Consider the following 26,783-nt stretch of genomic DNA (forward strand, 5'->3'; position numbering starts at 1 on the left):
GTCACAAACTATAATATCACATCCGCAAGCCACAATATCATGACTACAAGCTACAATATCAGTCACAAACTACAATATCACGTCCGCAAGCCACAATATCATGACTACAAGCTACAATATCAGTCACAAACTACAATATCACATCCACAAGCCACAATATCATGACTACAAGCTACAATATCAGTCACAAACTACAATATCACATCCTACAACAGCATAACCACATACTACAGTATCACAATCAGTCTACAATATCACATCCATAAACAATCACATACTACAGTATCACAATCAGTCTACAATATCATATCCATAAACAATCACATACTACAGTATCACAATCAGTCTATAATATCACATCCATAAACAATCACATACTACAGTATCATAATCAGTCTATAATATCACATCCATAAACAATCACAAACTACAGTGTCACCTTTACATCTAAAATATCGCATCCACAAGCTACAATATTACATCCGTGAGTTACAATATCACAGCTGTAAGCTATATTATTACATGCCCATTCAATCACTGATGCTTGATCTGGAATTTTATAACTGTTCAGCCCTTATTTCCCGATCACACACCAAGATTATGATTACTTAGGTGTCTTCTTTGATGTCTGCGCATAACTATTTTTAGATAACTTTTGTAAATCCCAATTAGTTTTATATTTCATTGAAGCCAACAACATTTTAAAAACAGATAAGTGGAGGTATATAATGAATACAAAACTGCATTAATATTCTGTTCCTTGTCAGGGAAAAGAACTACTTTGATATGGCTTAAGAATGCATCTTATCCTTTATAGCCTTAATGTATCTGTGTCATTTACAACTAGTTTTTTCTGCGAAATCGGAACAAAATATGTATTTAGTTTTGTGTATATATCATAGACACAAACTACAATATCACAGCTACAAGCTACAATATCGCAGCTACTAAATTACAGTATGACAGCTACAGGTTACAATATCACAGCTACAAGCTAAAATATCACAGATAAAAGCTACAGTGTCACAGCCACAAGCAGTGGTTTCACATATATAAGCTACAATGCCACAGCTACAAGCTGCAGTATCACAGATATAAGCTACATTGTCACATCCACAAGTTGCAATATCACATATATAAGCTACAATGTCAGAATCTATATACAGTTGCAGCTATCACGTCTTTAGGCTACAATATCACAGCCATAAGTAATATCACATCTTTAGGCTACACTATCACACCTGTAAGTAATATCACAGCTACAAGCTAAAATATCACAGATAAAAGCTACAGTGTCACAGCCACAAGCTGCAGTATCACAGATATAAGCTACAATGTCACAGCCACAAGCTGCAGTATCACAGATATAAGCTACAATGTCACAGCCACAAGCTGCAGTATCACAGATATAAGCTACAGTGTCAGTCTCCAGATCTACAAGCTGTATCACAGCTATAAGTAATATAACAGCTTTAGGCTACAATATCACAGCTATAAGTAATATCACAGCTTTAGGTTAAAATATCACTGCTTTAATTAATATCACAGCTTTAGGCTACAATATAACATCTACAAACAAAATTGCAACTATGAGCAATATCACAACTCAGATATATTCTCTTTGTGAAACTGTTTTAATTTGTTCTCCCTCAGACCAAGTGGTATTATGCTGGCTTACAATTGCTCATGACAGGTGTCATGGCCATTTTATTGGTCATAATAGGTAAAGAGATCACAAGTCCTTAATAAGGTTATTTTGCAGAATCAAACTAGTATGGCAATATATGGGTCAAGACAATTGCCTTTTCAGGTAAAAGGTCCAGAAAAAGTAGCAGATGTAGATTTAGCATTTACTTATTTATTATTGGTAGAATTGTGTTATTGTGACACTTCTCCATCTGTCTGGTGGTTCATCCATCTGTCCATCCATGTTTTCATTACTTAAACCAGTGGGATGAAATTTTCCCATCCCAGTAAACTGTTATAGTAAACGAATGCAAGAGAGGTATTATATTTTATCTCCCTCTGTAGGGTGTTATGTGGTTCTCAGCAATGTTACAAAGAAATGTAAGTTAAACTAACATATGTGTATATTGTCTGACCAATAATTATATGTGTATATTGTCTAACCAACAATTATTTATTTCATTATAACAAGGCAACCTTTATTACAATAATGCATGTCATGTGACCACTTTTTGGAAGACCACCTGTCATGGAAGACCACTATTTTGGACGACTACCTGTTATGAAAGACTATGTTTTTCATTCACATATGAGCCATATTTTACATATTGTGATGATCTTTAATGAAAACCATGTCTTAAGAGACCACCATTTACTGGCACAAGGATTGGTCTCTCAAGACAGGATTCACAGTATAAATGAAACAAAGTTTCTGGGAGTATTAAATTTTACAGGGATTTGTGATATTGAGCCATGTAAAATTGTGCTGGTACCATATATACATACACATATATGTTGAGTTGAACTGTACACTACACAGCTGAAGATTCACCACTCCATATTGTTAGTTTGTTATGAGTATTCAGTAGAATAAATGACACAGACCCTGATTTATTGATATATTATGAAATGGTAATCAAGATCTAAATAGTTTGCAATTGGACTCGAATTATAAGCATGCATATACTTTATTTTTCTTTTTACTACATTTTTTCTGCTTGTTGATTGTAGTTTTCTCTATATCATATACCATCCTGTGCCACCATATGTATTGTTGTTAGTTTTTAGTATAGCTGTAAGAAATTGTGGAAGGTCCACAAACATTCAGTAGCTAGATAAATTTAAAATTTAAAACTTTGTCTATAACAGGCTTTGTATGGGACAGATGTAACCCCAGCACGATGGGATAGCTGTGTCAACACAATCAAGGATTTCATGCCAACTGCAGTGGGAAAACTCTTTGTTGATGAGGCTTTTGATGAAGAAGCCAAGAAAAATGTAATATTTAAATTTTTAATGTAAAAAATGAAGTAAGATATTAGTACTCTGCACCACCATAGAGACATCAATATGATGTTTAAAGCCAATCACCAAAGAGACATCAATAGGATGTTTAAAGCCAATCACATAGAGACATCAATAGGATGTTTAAAGCCAATCACTGTTTAATTACATCCAGTGTGGCAACAATAATGACGTGAAAATAGCTTGAGGTTCAAGCCTACTATTGCTTACAAATTTCATGTATGTCAGTTTCTTTTGAACAATTCCAGCAATTATTATCAGCCGATCGGCAGCATTCATTGTTTTAAGTATGGCATTCACTTTACCACAAAAACATAGACTGGTTCTTTAGCTCATTACATGATTAGTTGACTGTAACCATATGCTGGAAACTGATATTTTAGAATCATTATTTTTTTTCTTAGTTTAATTAGTGTCTTACAATTTGTAACATGTAAACCAATTGTAAATTATTAAAAGTAGATATAATTTACCTACATACTGCTCATACTGTATTGCATTTGTTTCATTTAATATGAAGCAGTTTCACAAGTTTGATTTTCTCAACAATTGTTTAATTAACAGCACATGGTTAAATTTTCATACTGCATGTGTCATACACACATTTCAAAGTCATGCTGCAAAAGACTTGTTGCTTGTATTATTTATTTGTCACACAGGCTGATGAACTTATACGAAACTTACGAGAATCATTTTCTGAGATGCTGGATGAAAATGAATGGATGGACAGCAAGACAAAGATAATCGCCCAAGAAAAAGTATGCCTATATTTCTTATGTTTTAAACAATTTTTCAAAACAACCTAACAACTACAGCTAGTAAGAGATTTTATTTGCATCTGTTACAATTACAATGAATACTTTTTTCTTTGTATCTCATGTAATGAAGTTAGTTCAATGAGTTGCCTGATGGTTTATTGGAAGCAGAATTTATGAAATGAGTTTTGATTGAGGTGTTATTCAATGCTGCATTTTATAGGACTTGATAGTGCTTACATGTGACAGAGCAGAAAAGTCATCTTAGGGCAAATTGGAAAATGTGCAAGATTTGGTGATGACCTTTGACCTCAAAATAGGTTATATTTTGAATGAGATAACGAATTTTCACTTTTGTGCTTTCTTATCCCAATATGGACTCAAAGCTGGGGTCACTGTTTGAGTTGTTTCATCCATTTGTACAAAACCATTAATGTGTTATTTCCAATATTATTTTGACGGAATCTGAAAAGAGATCTGCTACCTTAAACACATTTATGTTTCACTCTAAATAACGCACAATACATAGGTTCAATAGAAACTTTATTGTACCTATAAAAATAATCTGTGGCATAATGGGGACAAATCCTGCCACAGCACACTAGCCGAGCTCTGGATTGTTCCTATAGGAATTCCTCAGGAAGAGAGACTTGGGGAGTTTGTAGGGTTATGAAGAATGTCCAATACCTGTATGTGGAGCTGCAATGGGCTGATAAGAGGTATATAGGAACACTGATAACTGAAACTTGATAAGTCTGATCCTGAGGATTGCTTTGATAAAAACATCAACCAATACTCCATATATGCACTATAGGAAGCAAGTATGAAGTATATATGGGTATAATAGTTGAGTACATTTAAGTACTGACACAAATAGAGGTCAAAAGCAAAGTTGTGAATGTATGAAACTTGGCAATGGTCCAAACAAACAGAAAGAAGTCCTGTGACATTGGAACAGTGTCAATGTAAAGAAGGGCCCCAATTTAAGGAAATGTATGGATAAATAAATGATTGAGGATGCTATAACATGGAAAACGCATGAACTAGGTTTGGAACTGCATGATAATCCTGATAAAGGTAGAAATAATAGATCATAGGAAATCACATCTCTACAAAAAGGTCTATATATTAGATAAAAAGTTAGGAATTCACATGTCTACAAATAGATGATACAGCTGAAATGACAGTGTAGCATAGGATGTGAAAATGAATGACTGGTATGTAGAGCTATACAACGTCTCTGAAGTGTTCCAAAATTGTACGATGGTATCACTAAATAAAGAAGTGGAATAATGCATTGATTGACACAAGCATGAACCAACGCTGTGACATTTGTCTCATTGATTGACACAAGCATGAACCAACGCTGTGACATCTGTCTCGTTGATTGACACAAGCATGAACCAACGCTGTGACATCTGTCTCGTTGATTGACACAAGCATGAACCAACGCTGTGACATCTGTCTCGTTGCAACGCTGACTCTATTGGGGTGCACCAGAATATATATACAATATGTATTTGAGGACCATCAACCCAAGGTGTGGATAAGATTGTCTGGAATTCCAGCCTTAGCTGCACTGGTAGCCGCCCCCATGCGGAAGGAGTGCCTATTATAACGATGTGAATCATAACCTAACCTGGACAAAATGGCCTTAATGGTAGTGATAAAGAAAGTTCTACTTAAAGAGCGACCATTGTCCATGAGAAACAGGGGATCACAAGGACGAGCTCCAGCTAATATCCAAATAAAATGGACTTTCTTCATCTCACGGTATGGGCATATAAGGACATCGTGGTTCATAGCATAAATATCGATATTCAGCATATATGACAAAACCATTGGTAGAAGTTGTCAGTCAGGCAACATATTAGTTTCATAATGTCAGGACTATTAGATGTGCCTATTTTTTATTATTATGACTGAAATCTCATTGTCCCAGTCAAAGAGTATTTGCTTTTGCTGCCATTCCTGACCCCACAACACTGCTGCCACCACTATGGGTACAATTCACAGAAAGCTATTGACAGTTTATGGGCCACTAAAGGATGAAACTCCTCCTGATTATAAAGTTTGCAAAAGGTGTCTCAGCATGAACGTCTTTATCCACATTTGAGATTCTGAGAACCTATATTTCAGTCATGGCATATTTGTTGCTGTAATTAATGTTTTCATCAGATGGGGTTTCTGCATGAAAAATAATTTTATTCTTGCCACTATAAATAACTTTTAAATCTGTTTTATGGTAAGCACGGAATACATATTCATATCCTTTGAACTTGTTTCCAACAACTGAAATTCCCATTTCCAGTCATCATGGAATTTTGTGTGAATCTCCAGTTGCTTGGATTTTGGTGTTTGAGCATTGGGATATAATATGAGAGTAGCTTAGGCATCTTGACAAACTTTAACCACCAAAGTGAAACAGACCTTGTTTTATGCCAGTTGAGATCTTTAGTAATCCAAACATAATCAATTATTACCTTAATCCTGTTTGAATTAGTTTTGATCACACATAGTATAGACTGTAATGCAAAGAAGAACCTACCCTGTGGAGAGAATCCAAGTAATGTTAATTGCTTTGTGCTGATTGAGCTTTTTTGTGATCCAACCATAATCATTTCATTTCTTTAACTCTTTTGGAATTATTTTTGATCACAAATCAGCTTCAAAACACTGAAGTCAGCTGACCCTGCCAACATAATTGAAGAGAGATTGTTTAGTGCCTCTTCAAATTAGCAACTAAATAGTCTAGCCCTGCTTGAAATTAGCAACTAAATGGTCTTGCCCTGCTTGAAATTAGCAACTAAATGGTCTTGCCCTGCTTGAAATTAGCAACTAAATGGTCTTGCCCTGCTAAATCGAGTTTAACAATGTGATCACATGCATCAACACTGGAAATATACTACACTGGAAGCAAAGTGTGAAAAGAATGGAATTTTTTGTCAATAATAATTTGGCGATTGCACGAGATTTCAGTGAATGATGGGATGGATAGGAGACACCTCTCAATGCAGGGGGAAAACCCTCGGCCAGAAGATTCAAATGTATGACCAAGTACTGTTGAGTTGCACATGCTGGGTTCTGTCACTAAAGATTTTATTGGCTGATACAGCTGCTATGATATGTAGAATTCATTGTATTGAACTCTTGTGACATCAAACTTTCTTGTGTTGGTGCTACACTGACATTTTCAGTATTTCTGTAACATTTAAAAGTTAAATTTTAGAAAAGGTTAATTAGTAGCCTAATTCACTGTAGGCGTCTGTTTAAGTGGAAATTTTATGAACCAGTAAACATCAAATATTGAACTTTTTTTCACGTCAGAGGATGCAATTTTACTGATTCATTGATCAGACGTCAAATTCACTGAAACAAAGGGGTCGGCCATTGTATAAAATTGTTTCATCTCATTCAAACAATCCATCAAATATCATATATACATTAAAGAGGAGTGGAGAACCAGTTAATCAGGCATGCGTAATTTATAGCCTTGCATTTTGATTGGTATTTGATGATTGATAAAATCATTATCTCATTATTGTTATTATTATTATTTTTATTAATCTAAATGTTATCTTGCAGCTAGCTGTTATCTACCCCAAGATAGGTTATCCAGCTGAGGTAAAGAACAATACAGCAATAGATGAAATCTATAAGGATGTAAGTCATGCTAACAGTGTGTATTTTTTATTTTTAATGTAGCTTTAACAATTTTTCAGTCATATTGCTATGATGTCTGTAGTGTGTCAGATTATTGTGATGACTAGCACTGTGGCATCATGCCACAGACATATAGCATGATGTCCCACCCAGTTGCAGTATCCTGACACCAGGCCGACCAGTCCTAACACTAACCTCTTATGCTGAGCGCCTAGCGAAGCAGCTGTTAGTACCATTTTTATAAGTCTTTGATACGACTTGGCCAGTGTTCAAACCTGTGACCTCCTGCATCCAAGGCAGACACTCTAAGTCACCAGAGCGGTAAATGCTAGCAGTGAAATGAAGAATAGTTTAGGCAGGTAGTGTCAAAGAATTTGACTACAATGAGCTTTTGCCTTCACGATTCGAATCAAAATGAAAATTTTATCTTCTCTTCCATTTACCAGTTAGTAATAAAAGTACTGGCTTTATCTATCCACTGACTTATCTGTCTACACATCTATATATCCATTAATGTGTGTGTGTGTGTGTGTGTGTGTGTGTATTTCCATCAATCAATCCATCCATCTATCGATTCAGAAAGTGTTATTTTTCACTAGTGCAAAAGCCATGTTTGTTTGTCATATTTTTGTTTGTGTGAACACCTCCAGACTTCAAGCTATGAGAAACTTGCAGGACTATGAGGTTACTTCTTTTACTTGAAATTCAAAAGGTTTTTATATTTGTTTGTTACTGCTACAGTGGCTTAGTGGTTACAGCTTCCACCTCAGATGTGGGAGGTCACGGATTCAAACCCCGGTCGAGTCATACCAAAGACTTATAATAATGGTACAAACAGCTGCCTTGCTATGCGCTCATCATTTAGAGGTTAGTGTTAGGACTGGTTAGCCTGGTGTCAAGATAAATGTGACTGGGTGGGACATGTTACATGTCTGTGGAATGATGCCCTAGTACTAGACATCACTATAAACTGTCACACTGCAAACATCATAGCAATATGACTGAAAAATTGTGAAAGCTACATTAACAATCTAAATCACATCATATCACCAATATTTGTTTGTTATCAACCCCCCAATGTGTTCCTTGATTTCGAAAAAAACCCCACAAAAAACAGAATTGCATTCAAAACAACTAAAAAGTAGTCTTTGGGTGAGGTTCCTTTTTCTTTTTAATAGGGACGTTCATGTTTAGGTTCCCATTGATGGTTACCAATCTTTCTGTCCCCAGGCCTAAAAACAGAATGGTACACTCCTCCAGAGGCATTGCAACTTATGGCTAGTTTCCTGATATATTTAGATGAGTGATATGTGTGGATTGATATATTTTTGTCTTTTTCATGCGTTTAAACATGTTTGATGTATTTGTTGTTGTTGTAGGGTTTAACGCCATTTGTCAACACACAATAGGCTATACATTGCGGCCGGAAAGAACCACTGACCCACAAGAAGCCACTGGCAAGCTTTCTCACATACCCACATTGGCTGAATCCGAGAAATGAACCACACAGACTGGTGAGATGACAGTGATCCATAACGGAGAGCGCTTTAGACCACTCGGGGCCTCCTTTGATGTATTTGTAACATACTTGCTATGATTTCTTCATATGTGTAATTACTAGGACTTGCATTTCTTTTTATTTATAAGTAATACATGAAAAATTTGGTGCAAAATAATGTTATTTATTTTCTTGTACTGTGTGTTGAAACAGGATAAAACAAATAAGCTGATCCTGGCACATGTTTATTACGTAAATATATAAAACCTCACAAAATAGTATGGTACGAATGAAATATTCATTTTCTTATAATGCATGCTAGCCAATACAAAACATCATGTTATCTGCATAATTATTTTAAAAATTTGTGCCAGAAGAACAGAAGGAGTGTTAGGGAAAGTATTTGTGTGAAAAAATTGAACATATTTCATTTTGTTTATTTGTGTATATTTTCTTTTACCTATGTCTGTCTTCAATATATATCTATTAACATATTTTTATCTTTACAGTTATTATTGTTATTAATATTATCAACAAAATTCTTAATATGTATCAATATAAGCTTATCTTTTACCTGGAAATTTCTATTTTGCAACAAGGTATTGTTGCACAGATTCATTCATTTGCATATTAGACTGGAGATTTTCCCCCAAAATTTACATGGTCTGTACATGTTATGAAAGGGTAGTTATTACATTTTACATTGAGTAATCTTCATATGAAACATTTCCCTGTGTTGATAATTTGACATTTTGACTTGACAATTTATTTCCTATTACAAGTCATACGATGGATTTTCTTTGACATATGCAAAGTAGGCAGAATTTCAGAATTCTCCATGGTTACTATACTTCAAAGAGTACCTACACCTTAGAGTGGAACCCATACCACCCATGCTCATTCCATTAAATAAAACAAACTCTCATTCATCACTTTCTTCTAATAAAAACAAAACCCATTGATCTTTGAATTTCAGGACTTGTTCGCTGTTAAATAAATACATAGTTTGTGATTTCTCATAATGATTACATTTAAATTTGACCAGTTGCCCCTTACTCTTTTCCAAAGTTGTCATTCAGATGTTAGGGAGTCATTTATATATATATATATATATATATATATATATATATATATATATATATATATATATATATATATATATATATATATATATATATTACATAAAAATGTGGGGAAAACATGATGGCAAATAAATGTTCTTTTTTCTTCTTTGTGTAGCTGCTAGTATTTGAGGGCAAAGCTATGGAGAGTTATATCAACTATCTCAAGCGAGGTGTTGTTCATAACCTAAAGGAACTGCGACAGAAAACAGACAAAACCAGGTATGTGATTTTTGCTATTATTTTCCTTTAATTCAGAAGGTAACCTACTCTTTTTATTTATTGGTTTATAAACTGTACATGTACAGTTTAGAACTCACCACATGTCATTAGTATCATTTTGCATAAATACATGCTGATACATGATAATTATTTTATATAACAAGTGGAATAATGTGCTACTGTGTGAAGAAATACTATTGAGTCATACCACTTTCTTCCATTTTTAAACTTGATATGTAACAAAAAATATGTCTTTGTTGTCTGATTGATGTGAAAACATGTAACCATTTTTGGGACACTCCAGAGAATAACACCATTGGATTGAAATTCTAAAAACTTTCAGGATGGAGATTTTAAATTTAATAACATCTTCGAGGTAACAGATTTAAGATTAAATGGCTATTAAATTTTGATCTCTGGCTACTTTTGTATCTATTAAATATTCATCCAGTTTTTTTTAGCTTTTACTTGAATGGAACTAATTGATTTACAGCAGTATTAGTTTAAATAAAAACATACCTTGTACTTTAATTAAGGTTTTATAAATTCATGCACAGTTCCTTGTATCATTAAACTTTACTTTAAATCTGGAATCATAAATAAGACAAAAGAGTTGGAGCTTATACCAATAACTATTGATGGAATATTTTGCTTGAGTGGCCAGAGCAATTTCAAGTAGGATTTGAAATGTTTTAAAATATGTGAATGGGGGTCAACAGATCTTCCAATGGGTAAGATTCAGTAATTTATCTCCTGGCTGAGGGTCAGTATAATATAATGGCTGTAATTTGTCTCCTGGCTGATGGTCAGTATAATATAATGGCTGTAATTTGTCTTCTGGCTGATGGTCAGTATAATATAATGGCTGTAATTTGTCTTCTTGCTGATGGTCAGTATAATATAATGGCTGTAATTTGTCTTGTGGCTGATGGTCAGTATTATATACTGATTGTAATTTGTCTTCTGGCTGATGGTCAATATAATATAATGGCTGTAATTTGTCTTCTGGCTGATGGTCAGTATAATATAATAGCTGTAATTTGTCTTCTGGCTCATGGTCACTATAATATAATGGCTGTAATTTGTCTTCTGGCTGATGGTCAATATAATATACTGGTTGTCATTTGTCTTCTGGCTGATGGTCAGTATAATATACTGGTTGTAATTTGTCTTCTGGCTGATGGTCAGTATAATATACTGGTTGTAATTTGTCTTCTGGCTGATGGTCAGTATAATATAATGGCTGTAATTTGTCTTCTGGCTGATGGTCAGTATAATATAATGGCAGTAATTTGTCTTCTGGCTGATGACCCTAAAATATAATGGGTGTAGTATGTCTTCAGGCTGATTGTCAGTATAATATACTGGTTGTAATTTGTCTTCTGGCTGATGGTCAGTATAATATAATGGCAGTAATTTGTCTTCTGGCTGATGACCCTAAAATATAATGGGTGTAGTATGTCTTCAGGCTGATTGTCAGTATAATAGAATGGCTGTAATTTGTCTTCTGGCTGATGGTCAGTATTATATACTGGCTGTAATTTGTCTTATGGCTGATGACCGTAAAATATAATGTGTGTAGTATGTCTTCTGGCTGATGACCGTAAAATATAATGGGTGTAGTATGTCTTCTGGCTGATTGTCAGTATAATAGAATGGCTGTAATTTGTCTTCTGGCTGATGGTCAGTATAATAGAATGGCTGTAATTTGTCTTCTGGCTGATGGTCAGTATAATAGAATGGCTGTAATTTGTCTTCTGGCTGATTGTCAGTATAATAGAATGGCTGTAATTTGTCTTCTGGCTGATGGTCAGTATAATAGAATGGCTGTAATTTGTCTTCTGGCTGATGGTCAGTATAATAGAATGGCTGTAATTTGTCTTCTGGCTGATGGTCAGTATAATAGAATGGCTGTAATTTGTCTTCTGGCTGATTGTCAGTATAATAGAATGGCTGTAATTTGTCTTCTGGCTGATTGTCAGTATAATAGAATGGCTGTAATTTGTCTTCTGGCTGATGGTCAGTATAATATATATGGCTGTAATTTGTCTTCTGGCTGATGGTCAGTATAATATATATGGCTGTAATTTGTCTTCTGGCTGATGGTCAGTATAATACAATGGCTGTAATTTGTCTCCTGGCTGATGACCATACAGTAATAATATAAAGGATGCAATTTGTCTTATGGCTGATGGTCATAATGGCTGTGAGTAATATTAGGTTAGACCTTTTATAATGTATTTTTCAGATGGTCCGATTCTGCTGCAACAGTGAATGCATTTTACAGCCCAGGAGAAAATCAAATAAGTAAGTGATACTAATTAAAGCGAAATATAATCGACATCCTTCCATTTTGTCTTTGTACATCTTGTGAAAAATTGATTCAGCTCTGAATTTATTTTATATAGAGGTATAGAACAAACAGCCTTGATATGCATATTTCTGTGTGTCTGTGTGTATACACACACACACACAAACTGCACCAGAGTTCCAGATACTTTTTTCAATTCCCGCACGTGTACCTTTAAAAAGCAGCCCGAAAACCGCCCAGTTTATATATTAAAATCTGAAGAGTAAATAAGAACCAAATACCATAAATTAAGCATCACTACAAACATTTATTCATCTGTAACTTGAAAGTATTCCTCAGGTAGAACGTCCTCGTCGTGATCAGCAGATTCAGTTGTCTCATAAATTTTCGAATTGAAATTACTCAGTATTGCTGTAGATGGGACAAATCCGTTGCAACAGATCTCGTTGCGCTTGATATAGCTTCGAATGCGTAACAAAGCTTCCATCATGCCTTGCCCCATCCTGTTTCTTACTTTAGTTTTAATCAGATTCATTTGAGAGAAAGTTCTTTCGACGACTGCATTACTGTAAGGCAACGCCAACACACATAAGGCGAAATGTCCCAGTTGTAGAAAGTCAAAAACTCCGCAAGCATCCGCATGATTTGCTACAGTTATCCAAAACTGCTCAACTTCGTTATCACTATAGTGTGGCCCAGAGATTACACTTATTCGTATCCACTGCTGCTCCAGGTTTCCCAAATTTCCCTTGTACAGAGGTAAAAAGGACAACTTTGACAACTGCGGCTTCTGTGCTCCAAGGACGACAGAAGGTGAGAGATCAGCCACAGATTCAAGCTGCTCAACATTTGCCGGCAATCTCTGACGCAGTTCCCATAGTAGTTCCAACAGATAATGACGACAGCGCTCTTTTATTTGGTCTGCCAAAGAGCACTCAATTTTGGAGTCGTGCAGCAGCAAGTTGAATTCAATGCCAAAGTTGATCGCTCGCTGCTAAAGGTAAATGGTTAGACCTGTTCTCTAGATCAAACGCTATTATTGCTCCCCACGACGGAAATGTGGTTGGAATTAGAAGCGCGCTTGTGAGATAACATCTATGGAGATACATCCAGAATAATGGATTCATTAAGATTTTTTGATATCATCGTCACTAGCGCCAATTTGAAATTGAATGCGGAGAATTTCATAGCAATTTGATGCAGCCCAAATTACGGCGACACAATTCAGAAACCAGCCCAAAAAAACGCAACCTGCAGTCTCAAAATTTTTCACGCAACCAAATTTCAAAAGGTGCCCAATTGGGCGAAAAAACCGCGTATCTGGCAACTCTGAACTGCACACACAGTATTTATAGGCTCCTATTCACATCACATGACCTTAGTTAGCCAATCAATGTTTGTCCTTCTCAGGGTTAACCATGGCGGTAATCGCGTCAACTGTTCAAACTGCATGGAAAAATCCTCTGCACACAAAATTTAGACAGAATATAGTTGTCCTCTCAATGTTCGTGGTGTGCGTTTTTACTTTTAATCTTTATATATTCATACCTATGATTAAGTAGAACTGAACAAAACGGACAAGTGATTTTCGATGCGAATCAAGCTAGAGTACAACATACTGTCGATGCAATGAGTTGTAATACGGTTAGAAATAGTCCCTATCAAATGCATACTATTTCGCACATTAAAGTAAAATAACAAGTTCTACATAACCAAGAACTTAAAATAATGAGCAGTAACATTAGTCCTAACTTATTGTTCAACAAAATTCTGACAAGAGAAATGTGATTCTTTGGCTGTGAACATTGATTCCATCACTATCCTGCATCACTGATGTTTTGGAAATAAAACTCCACCGAATGACTGAAGTCTATAATTTATGGATTAACATCATATTTCTGGCTTTGATATTCCAAAATCATGGAAGGTAAGATAACATTAATTCATTTCCTAAGATATTCATGTGAAATTCCAACACGACACATGCATGGTCCAACATGGAAATGAATATGACACAATAATTGCTAACATGTGAACTTCTTTCCACTTAATGTTGATATCCTTGGGCTTGTAGAACTGTTGATGTCTTTAAATGAATTCCTTGATGAATTCATTAATACTCATGACAACAGCATGACATTACGAGGACCAGAGCAAGGTTTTATGCTCACATTTAGTATAAAACACGGAGTACACATTTATAAGAGATGTAGATGGCGATCTAAACAATGGTGGGTGGGTGGCATATGTTCAGGAATGGAAGAAGTAATTCAGGCATGGTTTATGTTTTCAGTGACAGATAAAATGGCATGATTAAATATGCCAAAGTCTTGTAGCTCAAACACCATCTCGCATCTCAACGTTGAACATCAAATAATCTTCACACATTAATTGGACAACGTTTATGTATGCAAAACTCCATTCGTAATACCATTCAGGTATTACAACATAGTGAACTGCCTAATATTGTTCTTACTTTTGTTTCATGTTTTTACATTATCATTATTAGTATTACTATTGGAAAAGGACTGTAGTTTTTAATAGTGCCTAATATTTTGGTTTGTTGAGTTAGGCATTACAAGATTCATATCTTAAAATAATTTGTATATTTGTGCACTATGGACTCCTTTCTTTTCCCCATTAACTTTACATTGTCAGAATCATGCAGTATTTTACAATACTGAACCCCTTGATATTGCATGCACATACACAACATATGTGCCTAAAAATGTAGTGTATTTGGAACTGCAATGTTGATATGTCTATTGTTCCACTGTAAACAAGTTTTGTGAAACCATTTTTAATTATGAAATACTTTTGATACATTGGTGAAATAGCTCATACAGAACTAGCTATATTGTTCTACATATTTATTTACCCAGATCACTGATGTTAAGTAAACTTTTGTGTATCCTGTATGTCTTGACCTAGAATTTCGCAGTATATTCTATTAACCAAAAGATCTAACCACAACATTAAAGTGCCATCCCATCCCCTTTCTTATCATGAGGCAACCCCATATGTGATGTATAGGTTGCCTTATAAAAGGGTGGCCTCTCAAGAGAGGGATGAAATTATAACAATTTATTATTAATAAGAGAGGTCTCTCAAATGGGTATCACTTTATTAATTATGGTATTATCACCTCTTTTTGTATCTAGCTTTTCCTGCTGGAATTCTGCAGCCACCATTTTATGCACAAAGTCAACCAAAGTAAGCACTTGCTTTTTCTTTATATTTTTCTTTAATTTCTGTCTATTTTATGTAGATGCTGGAATTTCTTCTATCTGTCATACTCAACTTGCATTTTTACAATTTCAGAATATACTACTATGCCAAAATCTAATGCCTATTACAAAAATTCAGCATCTGCTATAAATTTGTACGTCTCCTTTTTCCCATTATTTTCCAGGTTTACAATTTAATCTGCCTTAACAGTCACCGGTTAAAGAATCACTAGTCTTGAACAAAGTTTTAAAGGTCTCTGTTACTGAATCATTATAGAAATAAAAAGAACACCTGGTTTATGAGGAGGAAATTTTCTTCTCAAACGTGGCTACTTAAAAATGTCTACTTTCTAGGGTTCTGGGTGGCTGAGTGGTCTAAAGCAATCACCTTTACCAATCACTGCCATCAAACCTTTGTCCCCATGCAAAGAACAATGGTGTTAAGCACACAACAAAAACAATTTTTCTTTCTTCACACCTTTGGACAGCATCTCTATAACTCTGCCAGGATGTTTGGAGAACTGAAGGCCATATTGTTTCTGAGGTGAGCATAAGTTTTGCATCTGAAAGGCAATCTGCCTGTTCAGATGAAATAAAAATCCAGATAAATTGCAAGCAGTAACAAATTAGATGCCAATGTATCCCTTACTGTAAATGAGACAATGAAACATGTCTGATCTACATTATTGCTAATTTCTCTTGTTTTTTGTTCCAGCTCTCTTAACTATGGAGGTATTGGCTATGCCATTGGTCATGAAATGACACATGGATTTGACGACACTGGTATGTAGCATCAGTGGTAGTTCTGATATTTTGGAATTATTGTTGTTCTGCTGTACATATAAAAGCATATACATATGTACAGCATCTCACCCTTTTTTGTCATCTGGGTCCTAGCCATTATCTTGGAGTGGGAAGGGGTTAGCTATGTACTTACAAGTGCATGGGCAGTATAAACTTGATATTGTTATTGCTTTCATTCCAGGTTTTTAGCATACTATGTATGTATTTTGCATGGTTCCAAAATATCAGAAGAGGCATGATATTTGTAATCATTAGTGTGTGTGTGTTTGTTTGTGTGTGTGTGTGTTTGTGTGTGTGTGTGTGTTCTCCATGCCATTAATAGTTCTTAATGACCAGTACAGTTGGAGGTAGGAATGTTTGTTCAGTGGTTGACTATACATATGAATTCAATAAGTGGGCTGCATGCATTTCAAAGGAGGCCTCTGCAGCTATAGTAGCTAATCAAGATAAGTACTGAGGAATGAATTATGCTTCTGACAGTGGTCATACTGTGCTCCAATATTGCTTAAAGCCTGAGACTTTACCCAGTAAAATCGGACTGCTACATTGGGTTGGACAATGATAGTAATGTCTGAAACAGATTTTTTAAATATCAGAATAATAAGTAACAAAAAAAAAAAATAGAAAAAGAAAAATTTACATTACTCATTATCAAATCATTTTTGATACGATAAGAAAATATGTTTTTATCTGTGTTTTATATCTGATGCCCTGTTACAGGGGCCAACATGATACCTTTTTACAGGGACCAACATGATGCCCTGTTACATGGGCCAACATGATGCCCTGTTACAGGGTCCAATATGATACGCTGTTACAGGGGCCAACATCATGGCCTTTTACAGGGGACAACATTATGGCCTATGACAATAGACAACATAATGAACTGTTACTGGGGCCATCAGTATGCCCCATTACAGGGGACAACAGTGTGCCCTGTTATATGGATAAAAATTTCACTGTAAAGATCACTTTCATTTAAATTTATTTTCTACATGAAATTAATTATTTACATTGGCTGCTAGAGCCTGCTAAAATCTTCATATAGGCATCATATGTGTAAAGATTAATTGCATATTGGTTTTGATTTTGTGCTTGTACGGCATTGTCCTTTGTGACTTAGTCTTTCTTGTGACATACCTCAAGATTAAGTGACATACTATTTAATTAAGATTATCCCACATGCCAAGAAAAACAAAGGCTATATATATGAGTTGTGGTTAGATTTCACCAATGCATATGGTAGCATTCCATGAATGACAATGAGAGTGTAGCAGACATGAAGTGACAAGCCAAAGATTGGATGGAAGCCATAGAAAGGAGTGGACTCCATGGGAAGTACTAGGTCTTGTGTTACCAGCATGGTATTCTGCCAAGAATATTCTGGCTGCTTCTTGTATGTCAAGTCCCCTTGATGGCCAAAGAAGCAGTCAAGAGAATGTTCAATACACAACTGCAATGATGGATGGGTTTGCCAAAGAACCTCAGAAGTATCAGCTTGTACAGCAAGCTTCAGTTACCATTGTCCTCAGTGACAGAGGAATTCAAGGTGACTAAGACCAGGCAAGATGATGATGTTGAAAGACAACACAGATGAGAAGGCAAGAAGCAGCAGTGGAGGTACCAAAAGGTAGGAAATGGATTGTAGTAAAGGTAGTTGAGGAGGCAGAATCCGGACTGAGACACAGCGATATGGTAGGTGCATTAGCAACGGGAAGGTTGGGGCTGGTAAGTCTGAAAAGACCTACATGGCAACAAGCAAGGATCTAAGAAGTGTGCCATGGTCCAGTGCATGATGTGCTCTCTACAATAACAAACCTAAGACATGGGGACTAACAGATGATCCAAACTGTAATCTATGTGGGAGACTTGCACGTTCTTGCTGTTATCCTGCAATGTAGCTCTAACAGAGTGTCATTATCATTGGCACCATGAACAAGCACTTGCTGAGACTGTGGCCAGTTTGGATATAGCCAGGAGAAAGAAACAGCAAGTGAAAAGTGGTCCGAACTTTATCACCTTTGTGAAAGGAGTTGATACACAAAAACAAAAGAGTGAAACAAGGTGCATCTTGACAACAGTGCATGATTGGGAAATTCAGCCAGATGTAAAAGGACAGCTGAAATTCCCAAGAGACATCTGTGACACCAACTTCAGACCTGATATTGTACTGTGGTCAGGAGGTACCAAACAGGTGATTTTGTTGAAACTTACAGTGACATGGGACATTTGAATGGAGGAGGCCTAAGAGAGGAAATTGGTTAAGTATCAGCCGCTCATCCATGACACCAGCAGAATATATGGAAGGCCTGGAATCTAACGGTTGAAATAGGATGCTATGGATATGCATCACAGACCTTTTGGTATGCCATGAGAGTCAGTGGAGTACATGAGCTAGCCATAGGAAGTTAAATTGCCAAGGTTTGCAAACAGGCATAGGAAGCCTTAGTTGTAAACAGGCATAGGAAGCCTTAGTTGCAAACAGGCAAAGGAAGCCTTAGTTGCAAACAGGCATAGAAAGCCAATTGGATTTGGCAGAAGAGATAGCTGGAATGGAAAAGGAAATTGGTTCTGGATTAAGTGTGATCCCCTGGAGAGTGTTGTGGATCAACGACATATTACCCTCGGAAAGGGGATCCCCACCCAGTGATGGAACCAACTGCAGTACAAAACTGTATCCACACACACACACACACACACACACACATATATATATATATATATACACACACACACACACACATACATATATGTGTGTACATGGAGCTGCTAAAATATTTTGTTACTCTGAATGTCTGGAGGGAGCCTCAAGGGAAACTATAGCTTTTATCCAATTTCGGAATGCTGTTTAAAAAATTTATTATTATTGTTGTTGCTATTGTCATTACTATTATTATTATAAGTAGTAGTAGTAGTAGTATGAGTATTTTTGGCTTCAAGGAACCACTTTTTAATGAGATCATTGTGCAAAGTTATGATTTTGTGATAAAAAAGAACAAAGAACAATCTGTAGTTTTTTCCTGCATTAACATTTATTTAATGGAAACTTAGTCATTTGGATTGTTTTAACTTAATTTGAAATTCTGCATTTCTGGAAGAAATATAGGAATGTTTGCAACATTATCAGAATGATTGTATGTAATTTGTCGTCTCTTTTCAATTCTTGCATACCTACCATCAGTGCCATATAAAAATACATTTCTCACACCATAAGCTGTTGCTGGAGGAAAAGTTCATTCTTTTATATAATTGTTATTTAAGAATTTAATTTTCCAATAATGAGCCTATCCCCTTTTTACAAGAAACAAACCAAGATAAACCCCATGGGTTTACCATAGGAAGATATTGCAAAATTGATGTCTTTACAGGACGGATGTATGACAAAGATGGCAACTTGCACCAGTGGTGGACTGAAGACATAGTGACAAAATTCAAAGAGCATGCCCAGTGTATTGTGGACCAGTACACCAACTTCACTGCTGCAGATGTTAAAATGCATGTGAGCATCTATACTAAGTCCTTTTTGTTTTTTCCCCTGCAGGCTCAAGGATATAGAATAGGTCCAATGTACTCTATTGTATGATATAAGAGACAACTATATTGGAGGGAGGAGCTCTGAAGGCTTGGTGGTTAGCATGTTGTTTTGAATATGTGCAGCTGCAGATTTGTGTTACAGTGTTTCAAAACTTGGAACAAGTTAAAATGACTGGTCATATGCTGTTGATAACCTGCATGTAGATGATATTTGGGTATCATTTACAGTTCAAATATCTGATGAATAAATGAAGAGAAAAATTGCTCACACTCTTAGATGTGAAGAAAGGAATTTATATACCACTAACTTTAAGCTTTTTTAATTTATGGATTTTTGGATTTTAAGTGGAATTTTGTGGATGTTTGTGTGGAAGACACCACCCTTGGTTGGCAACCACATATCTTTTCCTTGGACTTTATCAAAATGGGATTCAGACCTTGGAGATGCAAAGGAGGCATGTTACTGCATAATAAAGCCATCCATCAGTACAGTGTCCTCATTATAAAGTGCCTCAGTATAAAGCAGTCCCTTTTATAAGGTAGTGTGGTCTGTTTCATGATTTAATTGTGATATGGATAAAATACTTTAAAAATAACTTTGCTTCATCTGAAAGTTTCTATTACTCCTATGAACAGTTTTTAGTGAGGGAATATTGTACAGTTATAAATCATTACTTTTATCAAGGTAATATGATACAATGATAAATTATTACATTTATCAAGGTAATATGATGCAATGATAAATCATTACTTTCATCAAGGTAATATGATACAATGATAAATCATTACTTTTATCAAGGTAATATGATACATTGATAAATCATTACTTTCATCAAGGTAATATGATACAATGATAAATCGTTACTTTTATCAAGGTAATATGATACAATGATAAATCGTTACTTTTATCAAGGTAATATGATACAATGATAAATCATTACTTTTATCAGGTAATATGATACATTGATAAATCATTACTTTTATCGAGAGAATATGGTACAAATATAAATCATTACTTTCATGAAGTTAATTTGTTACTTTTATCAAAGTTATATGATACAATGATACATCACTTTTGTAAAGGTAATGATACAGTGAGAAATATTTACTTTTAGAAAGGTTATAAGATACAAATGCAAAGATCTAATAAGTGATGTGGAAAAGTAGTTTTAAACTTGTTTCAGAATTTACTGGCACTAAAGTTGAAAGATGCTTATAAATCCTTACTAAAATGCTGACTTGTCAGATAATAAAGGAATAATAAATGTACAAATTCAGATTACTTAGTCTGTTTCTTCAGTTGAATGGCATCAATACACAAGGTGAGAATATTGCTGACAACGGTGGAATAAGAGAAGCTTTTAGAGTAAGTACATTGTTCATATGTATCATTTACTACTGCATACATACATGTATCATTTACTACTGCATACATACATGTATCATTTACTACTGCATACATACATATATGTGTGTGTGTGTGTGTGTGTGTGTGTGTGTGTTAAACACTACCTATTATGAAAAAAAAGAACTTAAACAAGATATTGTTTTCTCAGGCAGAGTGTGTATTTTGCCAAATGAATGACATTGAAACATCTGCAGAAACAGTTTGTGCAGGGGTGCTGTCTATAAAAATAGGAAAATATAGCACCCAACAACAATGTAATTTTTAAAAATATTTTGCTTGTTCTGTCTTTTCATCTATCAATCCATCATTCTAATACCTCTGAAAATTGTTTTTAAAAAAAATTAATTGTTTTTCATATAAGGATATTGCCCCAAAGTATTTTCAGCAACATAAAAGAATGTTTCAAATTCTATAAGACTTCATAATTCCTATAATACCAATTATTTTAGACAGCATTCATAAAATGTTTTTGAATAGTTCTCCTAAATGGAGACATAAGCAATTGACATTCAACAAATTTTATTTAGATTTGTTTTTAATTTACAATTTACATAATAAGATATGTTGGAGCTATTTTAGTGACCGGAATCAATTAAATAATTAACTTTAAATATACATACATACATAAATACATATATGCATTCATACAGACATTATGTAACTATTAGAAACCTCTGTTGAAAACACAAAACAACTCACCCACTAAAAAATTCCTTATTTCTGTTTCAAGATTCAGTGCATTCTTCTGTAAAATTACAGGCAGCTATAAATTATATATTAATAATGGCCAGCAAATGCACACTTAGAATATTATTATACATTCTTAAGATTTGTTAAAAATACAAGGAGTTTGGGAAGACTATGCACATATGTTCAGAATGCACACATATACAATTGTTGATTATGCACTGGATGCATATATATATCACAGAACATAGCAATAGTGACCAAACTAATAGTGCAAACAGACATTAATATCACAGAACATAGCAATAATGACCAAACTAAAAGTGCATACAGACATTAATATCACAGAACATAGCAATAATGACCAAACTAAAAGTGCATACAGACATTAATATCACAGAACATAGCAATAATGACCAAACTAAAAGTGCATATAGACAATAATATCACAGAACAGAGCAGTAATGACCAAACTAAAAGTGCATATAGACAATAATATCACAGAACAGAGCAGTAATGACCAAACTAAAAGTGCATATAGACAATAATATCACAGAACATAGCAATAATGACCGAACTAATAGTGCATACAGACAATAATATCACAGAACAGGGCAGTAATGACCAAACTAAAAGTGCATATAGACAATAATATCACAGAGCATAGCAGTAATGACCAAACTAACGGTATATACAGACAATAGCATCAAGATTGAACTAACCAAATCAGACTACAAACTGCACTTAGCCCTACCTGCCATTATATTATGTACTGGCAGATCTGGGTCAGTGTAGTTTGTTCAATGTGATCAGTAGAACAAATCATATAGACACTGAACTGCCAGTGCATTATGCAATGGTAGATCAAGGTGTATTTTGTTTTTGTTGTTGGACTTGATTTATAAGTGAGCATTATGGTAACATACATGAAAGTTGTGGGGAGGGATCCATTTAAAACTAAATGGAAGCTAATTTATGACAAAAGCAAATATTATACTAGAATCAAAAATGCTAATCATGCAGCAGACAATGTTGCATATAGATCATTTGCACAATATACTTCCAAAACATCTTGACATCCATGAACAGGATTAATTTTATTTAGAAGAAAGCTTTATATATGAAACTATCATTGGATCCTGGTTTTTTCTCTCTATATATCCCTGGGGATAAAGCCCCTGTTTTGTAACTTACAAACTGTAGAGATCCCAACCCTACAACCATACATAACACTTTCTGGACTTGAAAAAATGAATTTAGTCTTACAACTGACATTGGTCCTCAGGTCCATTCTTAGATCCCCAGGGACTTAGCCCTCTGAGTCATAATTTGGAAACTGTTGAGATCCCTGCTCTATAAGAAAATGCATACTTAGGCAATAAAAGACAAATTCAGCTATGTAGCTAACATTATCCCCTATGCTGTGTGCTTAGACACAACTGACTTGGCCCCTGAGTCGGTTCTTGGAAACGAATGATATCCCCACTATAACCAAGAAAAGACACTCTGAGATGTCCAATCAGTGTAAACAGGCAGGTAGCGGGGACGTTATGCTTTTGACCTATATTTACCCTTATATCTTGGTAGCAAGGTCAAATCCAGTTGTCATTGGATACATGTTCTACAAACACAGACTTTACTCTACATTGTACAAATATATTTATTTTGGACATCCTTTACAATTTATGAAAATTACACACTTTGTGTCATCCTAGCAATTTGCACAAGAATTTTGGCCCAAGATGTTTAATATTTAGTTAGATATTTCAATCATCATATAGAAACTGTTTAAACAAAATTATAAAGACTTGAAATTTTTCAATTAGTTATTTTTTTCTATTGATTTCTTCATAAAATAACTTGGATCTGAAGTTAAGGCAGGAGTTGTACAATAAAAGGACATCTAAAGAAAATATGCAAATAGCTGACTGAACAGTATGCAGTGAAAAACTGCAAATATAAAAATAGTTGATTGAAATGTATGCAGTGAAAAACTATTATAATACAAGCAGCTCATTGAACAGTATGTGATGAAAACTATGAATATACAAGCAGCTGACTGAACAGTATGTGATGAAAACTATGAATATACATGCATCTGACTGAACAGTATGTGATGAAAACTATGAATATACAAGCAGCTGACTGAACAGTATGTGATGAAAACTATGAATATACAAGCAGCTGACTGAACAGTATGTGATGAAAACTATGAATATACAAGCATCTGACTGAATAGTATGTGATGAAAACTATGAATATACAAGCATCTGACTGAATAGTATGTGATGAAAACTATGAAGATACAAGCATCTGACTGAATGGTATGTGATGAAAACTATGAATATACAAGCAGCTGACTGAACAGTATGTGATGAAAACTATGAATATACAAGTGGCTGATTGAATAGTATGTGATGAAAACTATGAATATAGAAGCAGCTGACTGAACAGTATGTAATGAAAACTATGAATATACAAGCAGCTGATGGAATAGTATGTGATGGAAACTATGAATTTACAAGCATCTGATTGAACAGTATGTGATGAAAACTATGAATGTACAAGTGGCTGATTGAACAGTATGTGATGAAAACTATGAATATACAAGCATCTGACTGAATAGTATGTGATGAAAACTATGAATATACAAGCATCTGACTGAATGGTATGTGATGAAAACTATGAATATACAAGCAGCTGACTGAACAGTATGTGATGAAAACTATGAATATACAAGTGGCTGATTGAATAGTATGTGATGAAAACTATGAATATAGAAGCAGCTGACTGAACAGTATGTAATGAAAACTATGAATATACAAGCAGCTGACTGAATAGTATGTGATGGAAACTATGAATTTACAAGCATCTGATTGAACAGTATGTGATGAAAACTATGAATGTACAAGTGGCTGATTGAACAGTATGTGATGAAAACTATGAATATACCAGCGGCTGATTGAAATTGTGTGCATGCAAGTAGGTCATTGAACAGTATGCATGTGAAATTGTGAATATGCAAGTAAGTCATCAAAGAGCATGCATGTGAAATTGTGAGTATGCAAATAGCTGATTAAATAGCACTGTATGCATATAACATTTTGAATATGCACATATGTAGATCTTTTTGCCAAAATGACACCCAAAAATATGAATCTATCACCTGCCATTACATCATTCCATCATTATAAGGCCCTTTCAATAATATATTTCCTCTTATAAAGTTAGTATCACTTTTTTAAGTGGTAGTGAAATTGTATATATTGTGTACTTCATTTTTAGGCAGTCTCACAAAAGATAGTATACTCTATGGTTCCCATTGATTATAATGAGGGGTACTGTTTCATGTACATCATTATTAGGCAGTCTCACTTTAAAGAATATTCTATGGCTCCCATCAACAGCATTATAATGAGGGGCACTGTATAATATACTTCATTATGAAGCAGTCTCACTATAATAAAGTATACTCTATGGTTCCCACTGATAGTTTATAATAAGGGGTACTGTATAATATACTTCATTATAAAGCAGTCTCACTATAATAAAGTATACTCTATGGTTAGCACTGATAATATTATGAGGGGTACAGTACCATGCACTTCATTATAAAGCATTCTCACTATAAGAAAGTATACTCTATGGCTCCCACTGATAGTATTATAATGAGGGGCACTGTATAATGTACTTCATTATAAAGCAGTCTCACTATAAGACAGTATACTCTATAGTTACCACTGATAATATTATGAGGGGTACTGTACCATGCATTTCATTATAAAACAGTCTCTCTATAAGAAAGTATACTCTAGACCGCTCCAGTGGCCTAGTGGTTAGAGTATCTGCCTCAGAAGCGGGAGGTCGTGGGTTTGAACCCTGGCTGAGTCGTACAAACTGCTGCCTCGCTAGGTGCTCAGCATTAAGAGGTTAGTGTTAGGACTGGTCAGTCTGGTGTCAGGATAATGTGACTGGGTGGGACATCATGCTGCGGCATGACATCATGCTGCGGCATGATGCCCCGGTGCTAGGCATCACTATAAAACTGTTACACTGTAGACATTGTCACGATATGACTGAAAAATTGTTACAGCTACAGTAAAAATCCTAATCACACACACACAATATACTCTATGGCTCCCACTGATAGCATTATAATAAGGGGTACTATACCATGCACATCATTATAAGGCAGTCTCACTTTAAGTATACTCTATGGCTCCAATTGACAGCATTATAATGATGGGCACTGTATAATGTACTTCATTATAAGGCAATCTCACTATAAGAGAGTATACTCTATGGCTCCCACTGATAGTATTATAATGAGGGGTACTGTATCAACCACTTCATCATAAGGCAGTCGCAATACTACATGGCTGCCATGAACGGTGTTATATAATGAGGTAGAACTCCATGAAGTACTTCATAATAAGGCAGTCTCACTACAAGGCAGTATACTCTTGTAATCCCACTGTAAGCATTATGATTGGGGAGAAAACTGTTTGGCTGCTGCCATGGACAGTGTTATAATGAAAGAGTGATATGTGTTCTTGCTTTGA

At 34.9% G+C, this 26,783-nt stretch overlaps 1 protein-coding gene across 3 annotated transcripts in view; it reads left to right on the forward strand.

Annotated features, from left to right (window-relative positions):
- Positions 1-26,783, forward strand: part of LOC149782243 (neprilysin-1-like) — an 85,613-nt gene that overhangs the window by 37,993 nt on the left and 20,837 nt on the right. For all 3 annotated transcript variants that reach the window (XM_089933629.1, XM_089933630.1, XM_089933631.1), the window contains 9 exons: positions 2,836-2,964; positions 3,651-3,749; positions 7,332-7,409; positions 10,147-10,250; positions 12,499-12,557; positions 15,723-15,774; positions 16,504-16,571; positions 19,961-20,091; positions 21,427-21,492. In XM_089933629.1, the coding sequence (XP_089789755.1) occupies positions 2,836-2,964; positions 3,651-3,749; positions 7,332-7,409; positions 10,147-10,250; positions 12,499-12,557; positions 15,723-15,774; positions 16,504-16,571; positions 19,961-20,091; positions 21,427-21,492 (786 nt within the window). The remainder of the gene's footprint in view (positions 1-2,835; positions 2,965-3,650; positions 3,750-7,331; positions 7,410-10,146; positions 10,251-12,498; positions 12,558-15,722; positions 15,775-16,503; positions 16,572-19,960; positions 20,092-21,426; positions 21,493-26,783) is intronic.

Source organism: Sinohyriopsis cumingii, chromosome 15 (assembly GCF_028554795.1).
Source record: "Sinohyriopsis cumingii isolate HCF-2022 chromosome 15, ASM2855479v2, whole genome shotgun sequence".
NCBI lineage: Eukaryota > Metazoa > Mollusca > Bivalvia > Unionida > Unionidae > Sinohyriopsis > Sinohyriopsis cumingii.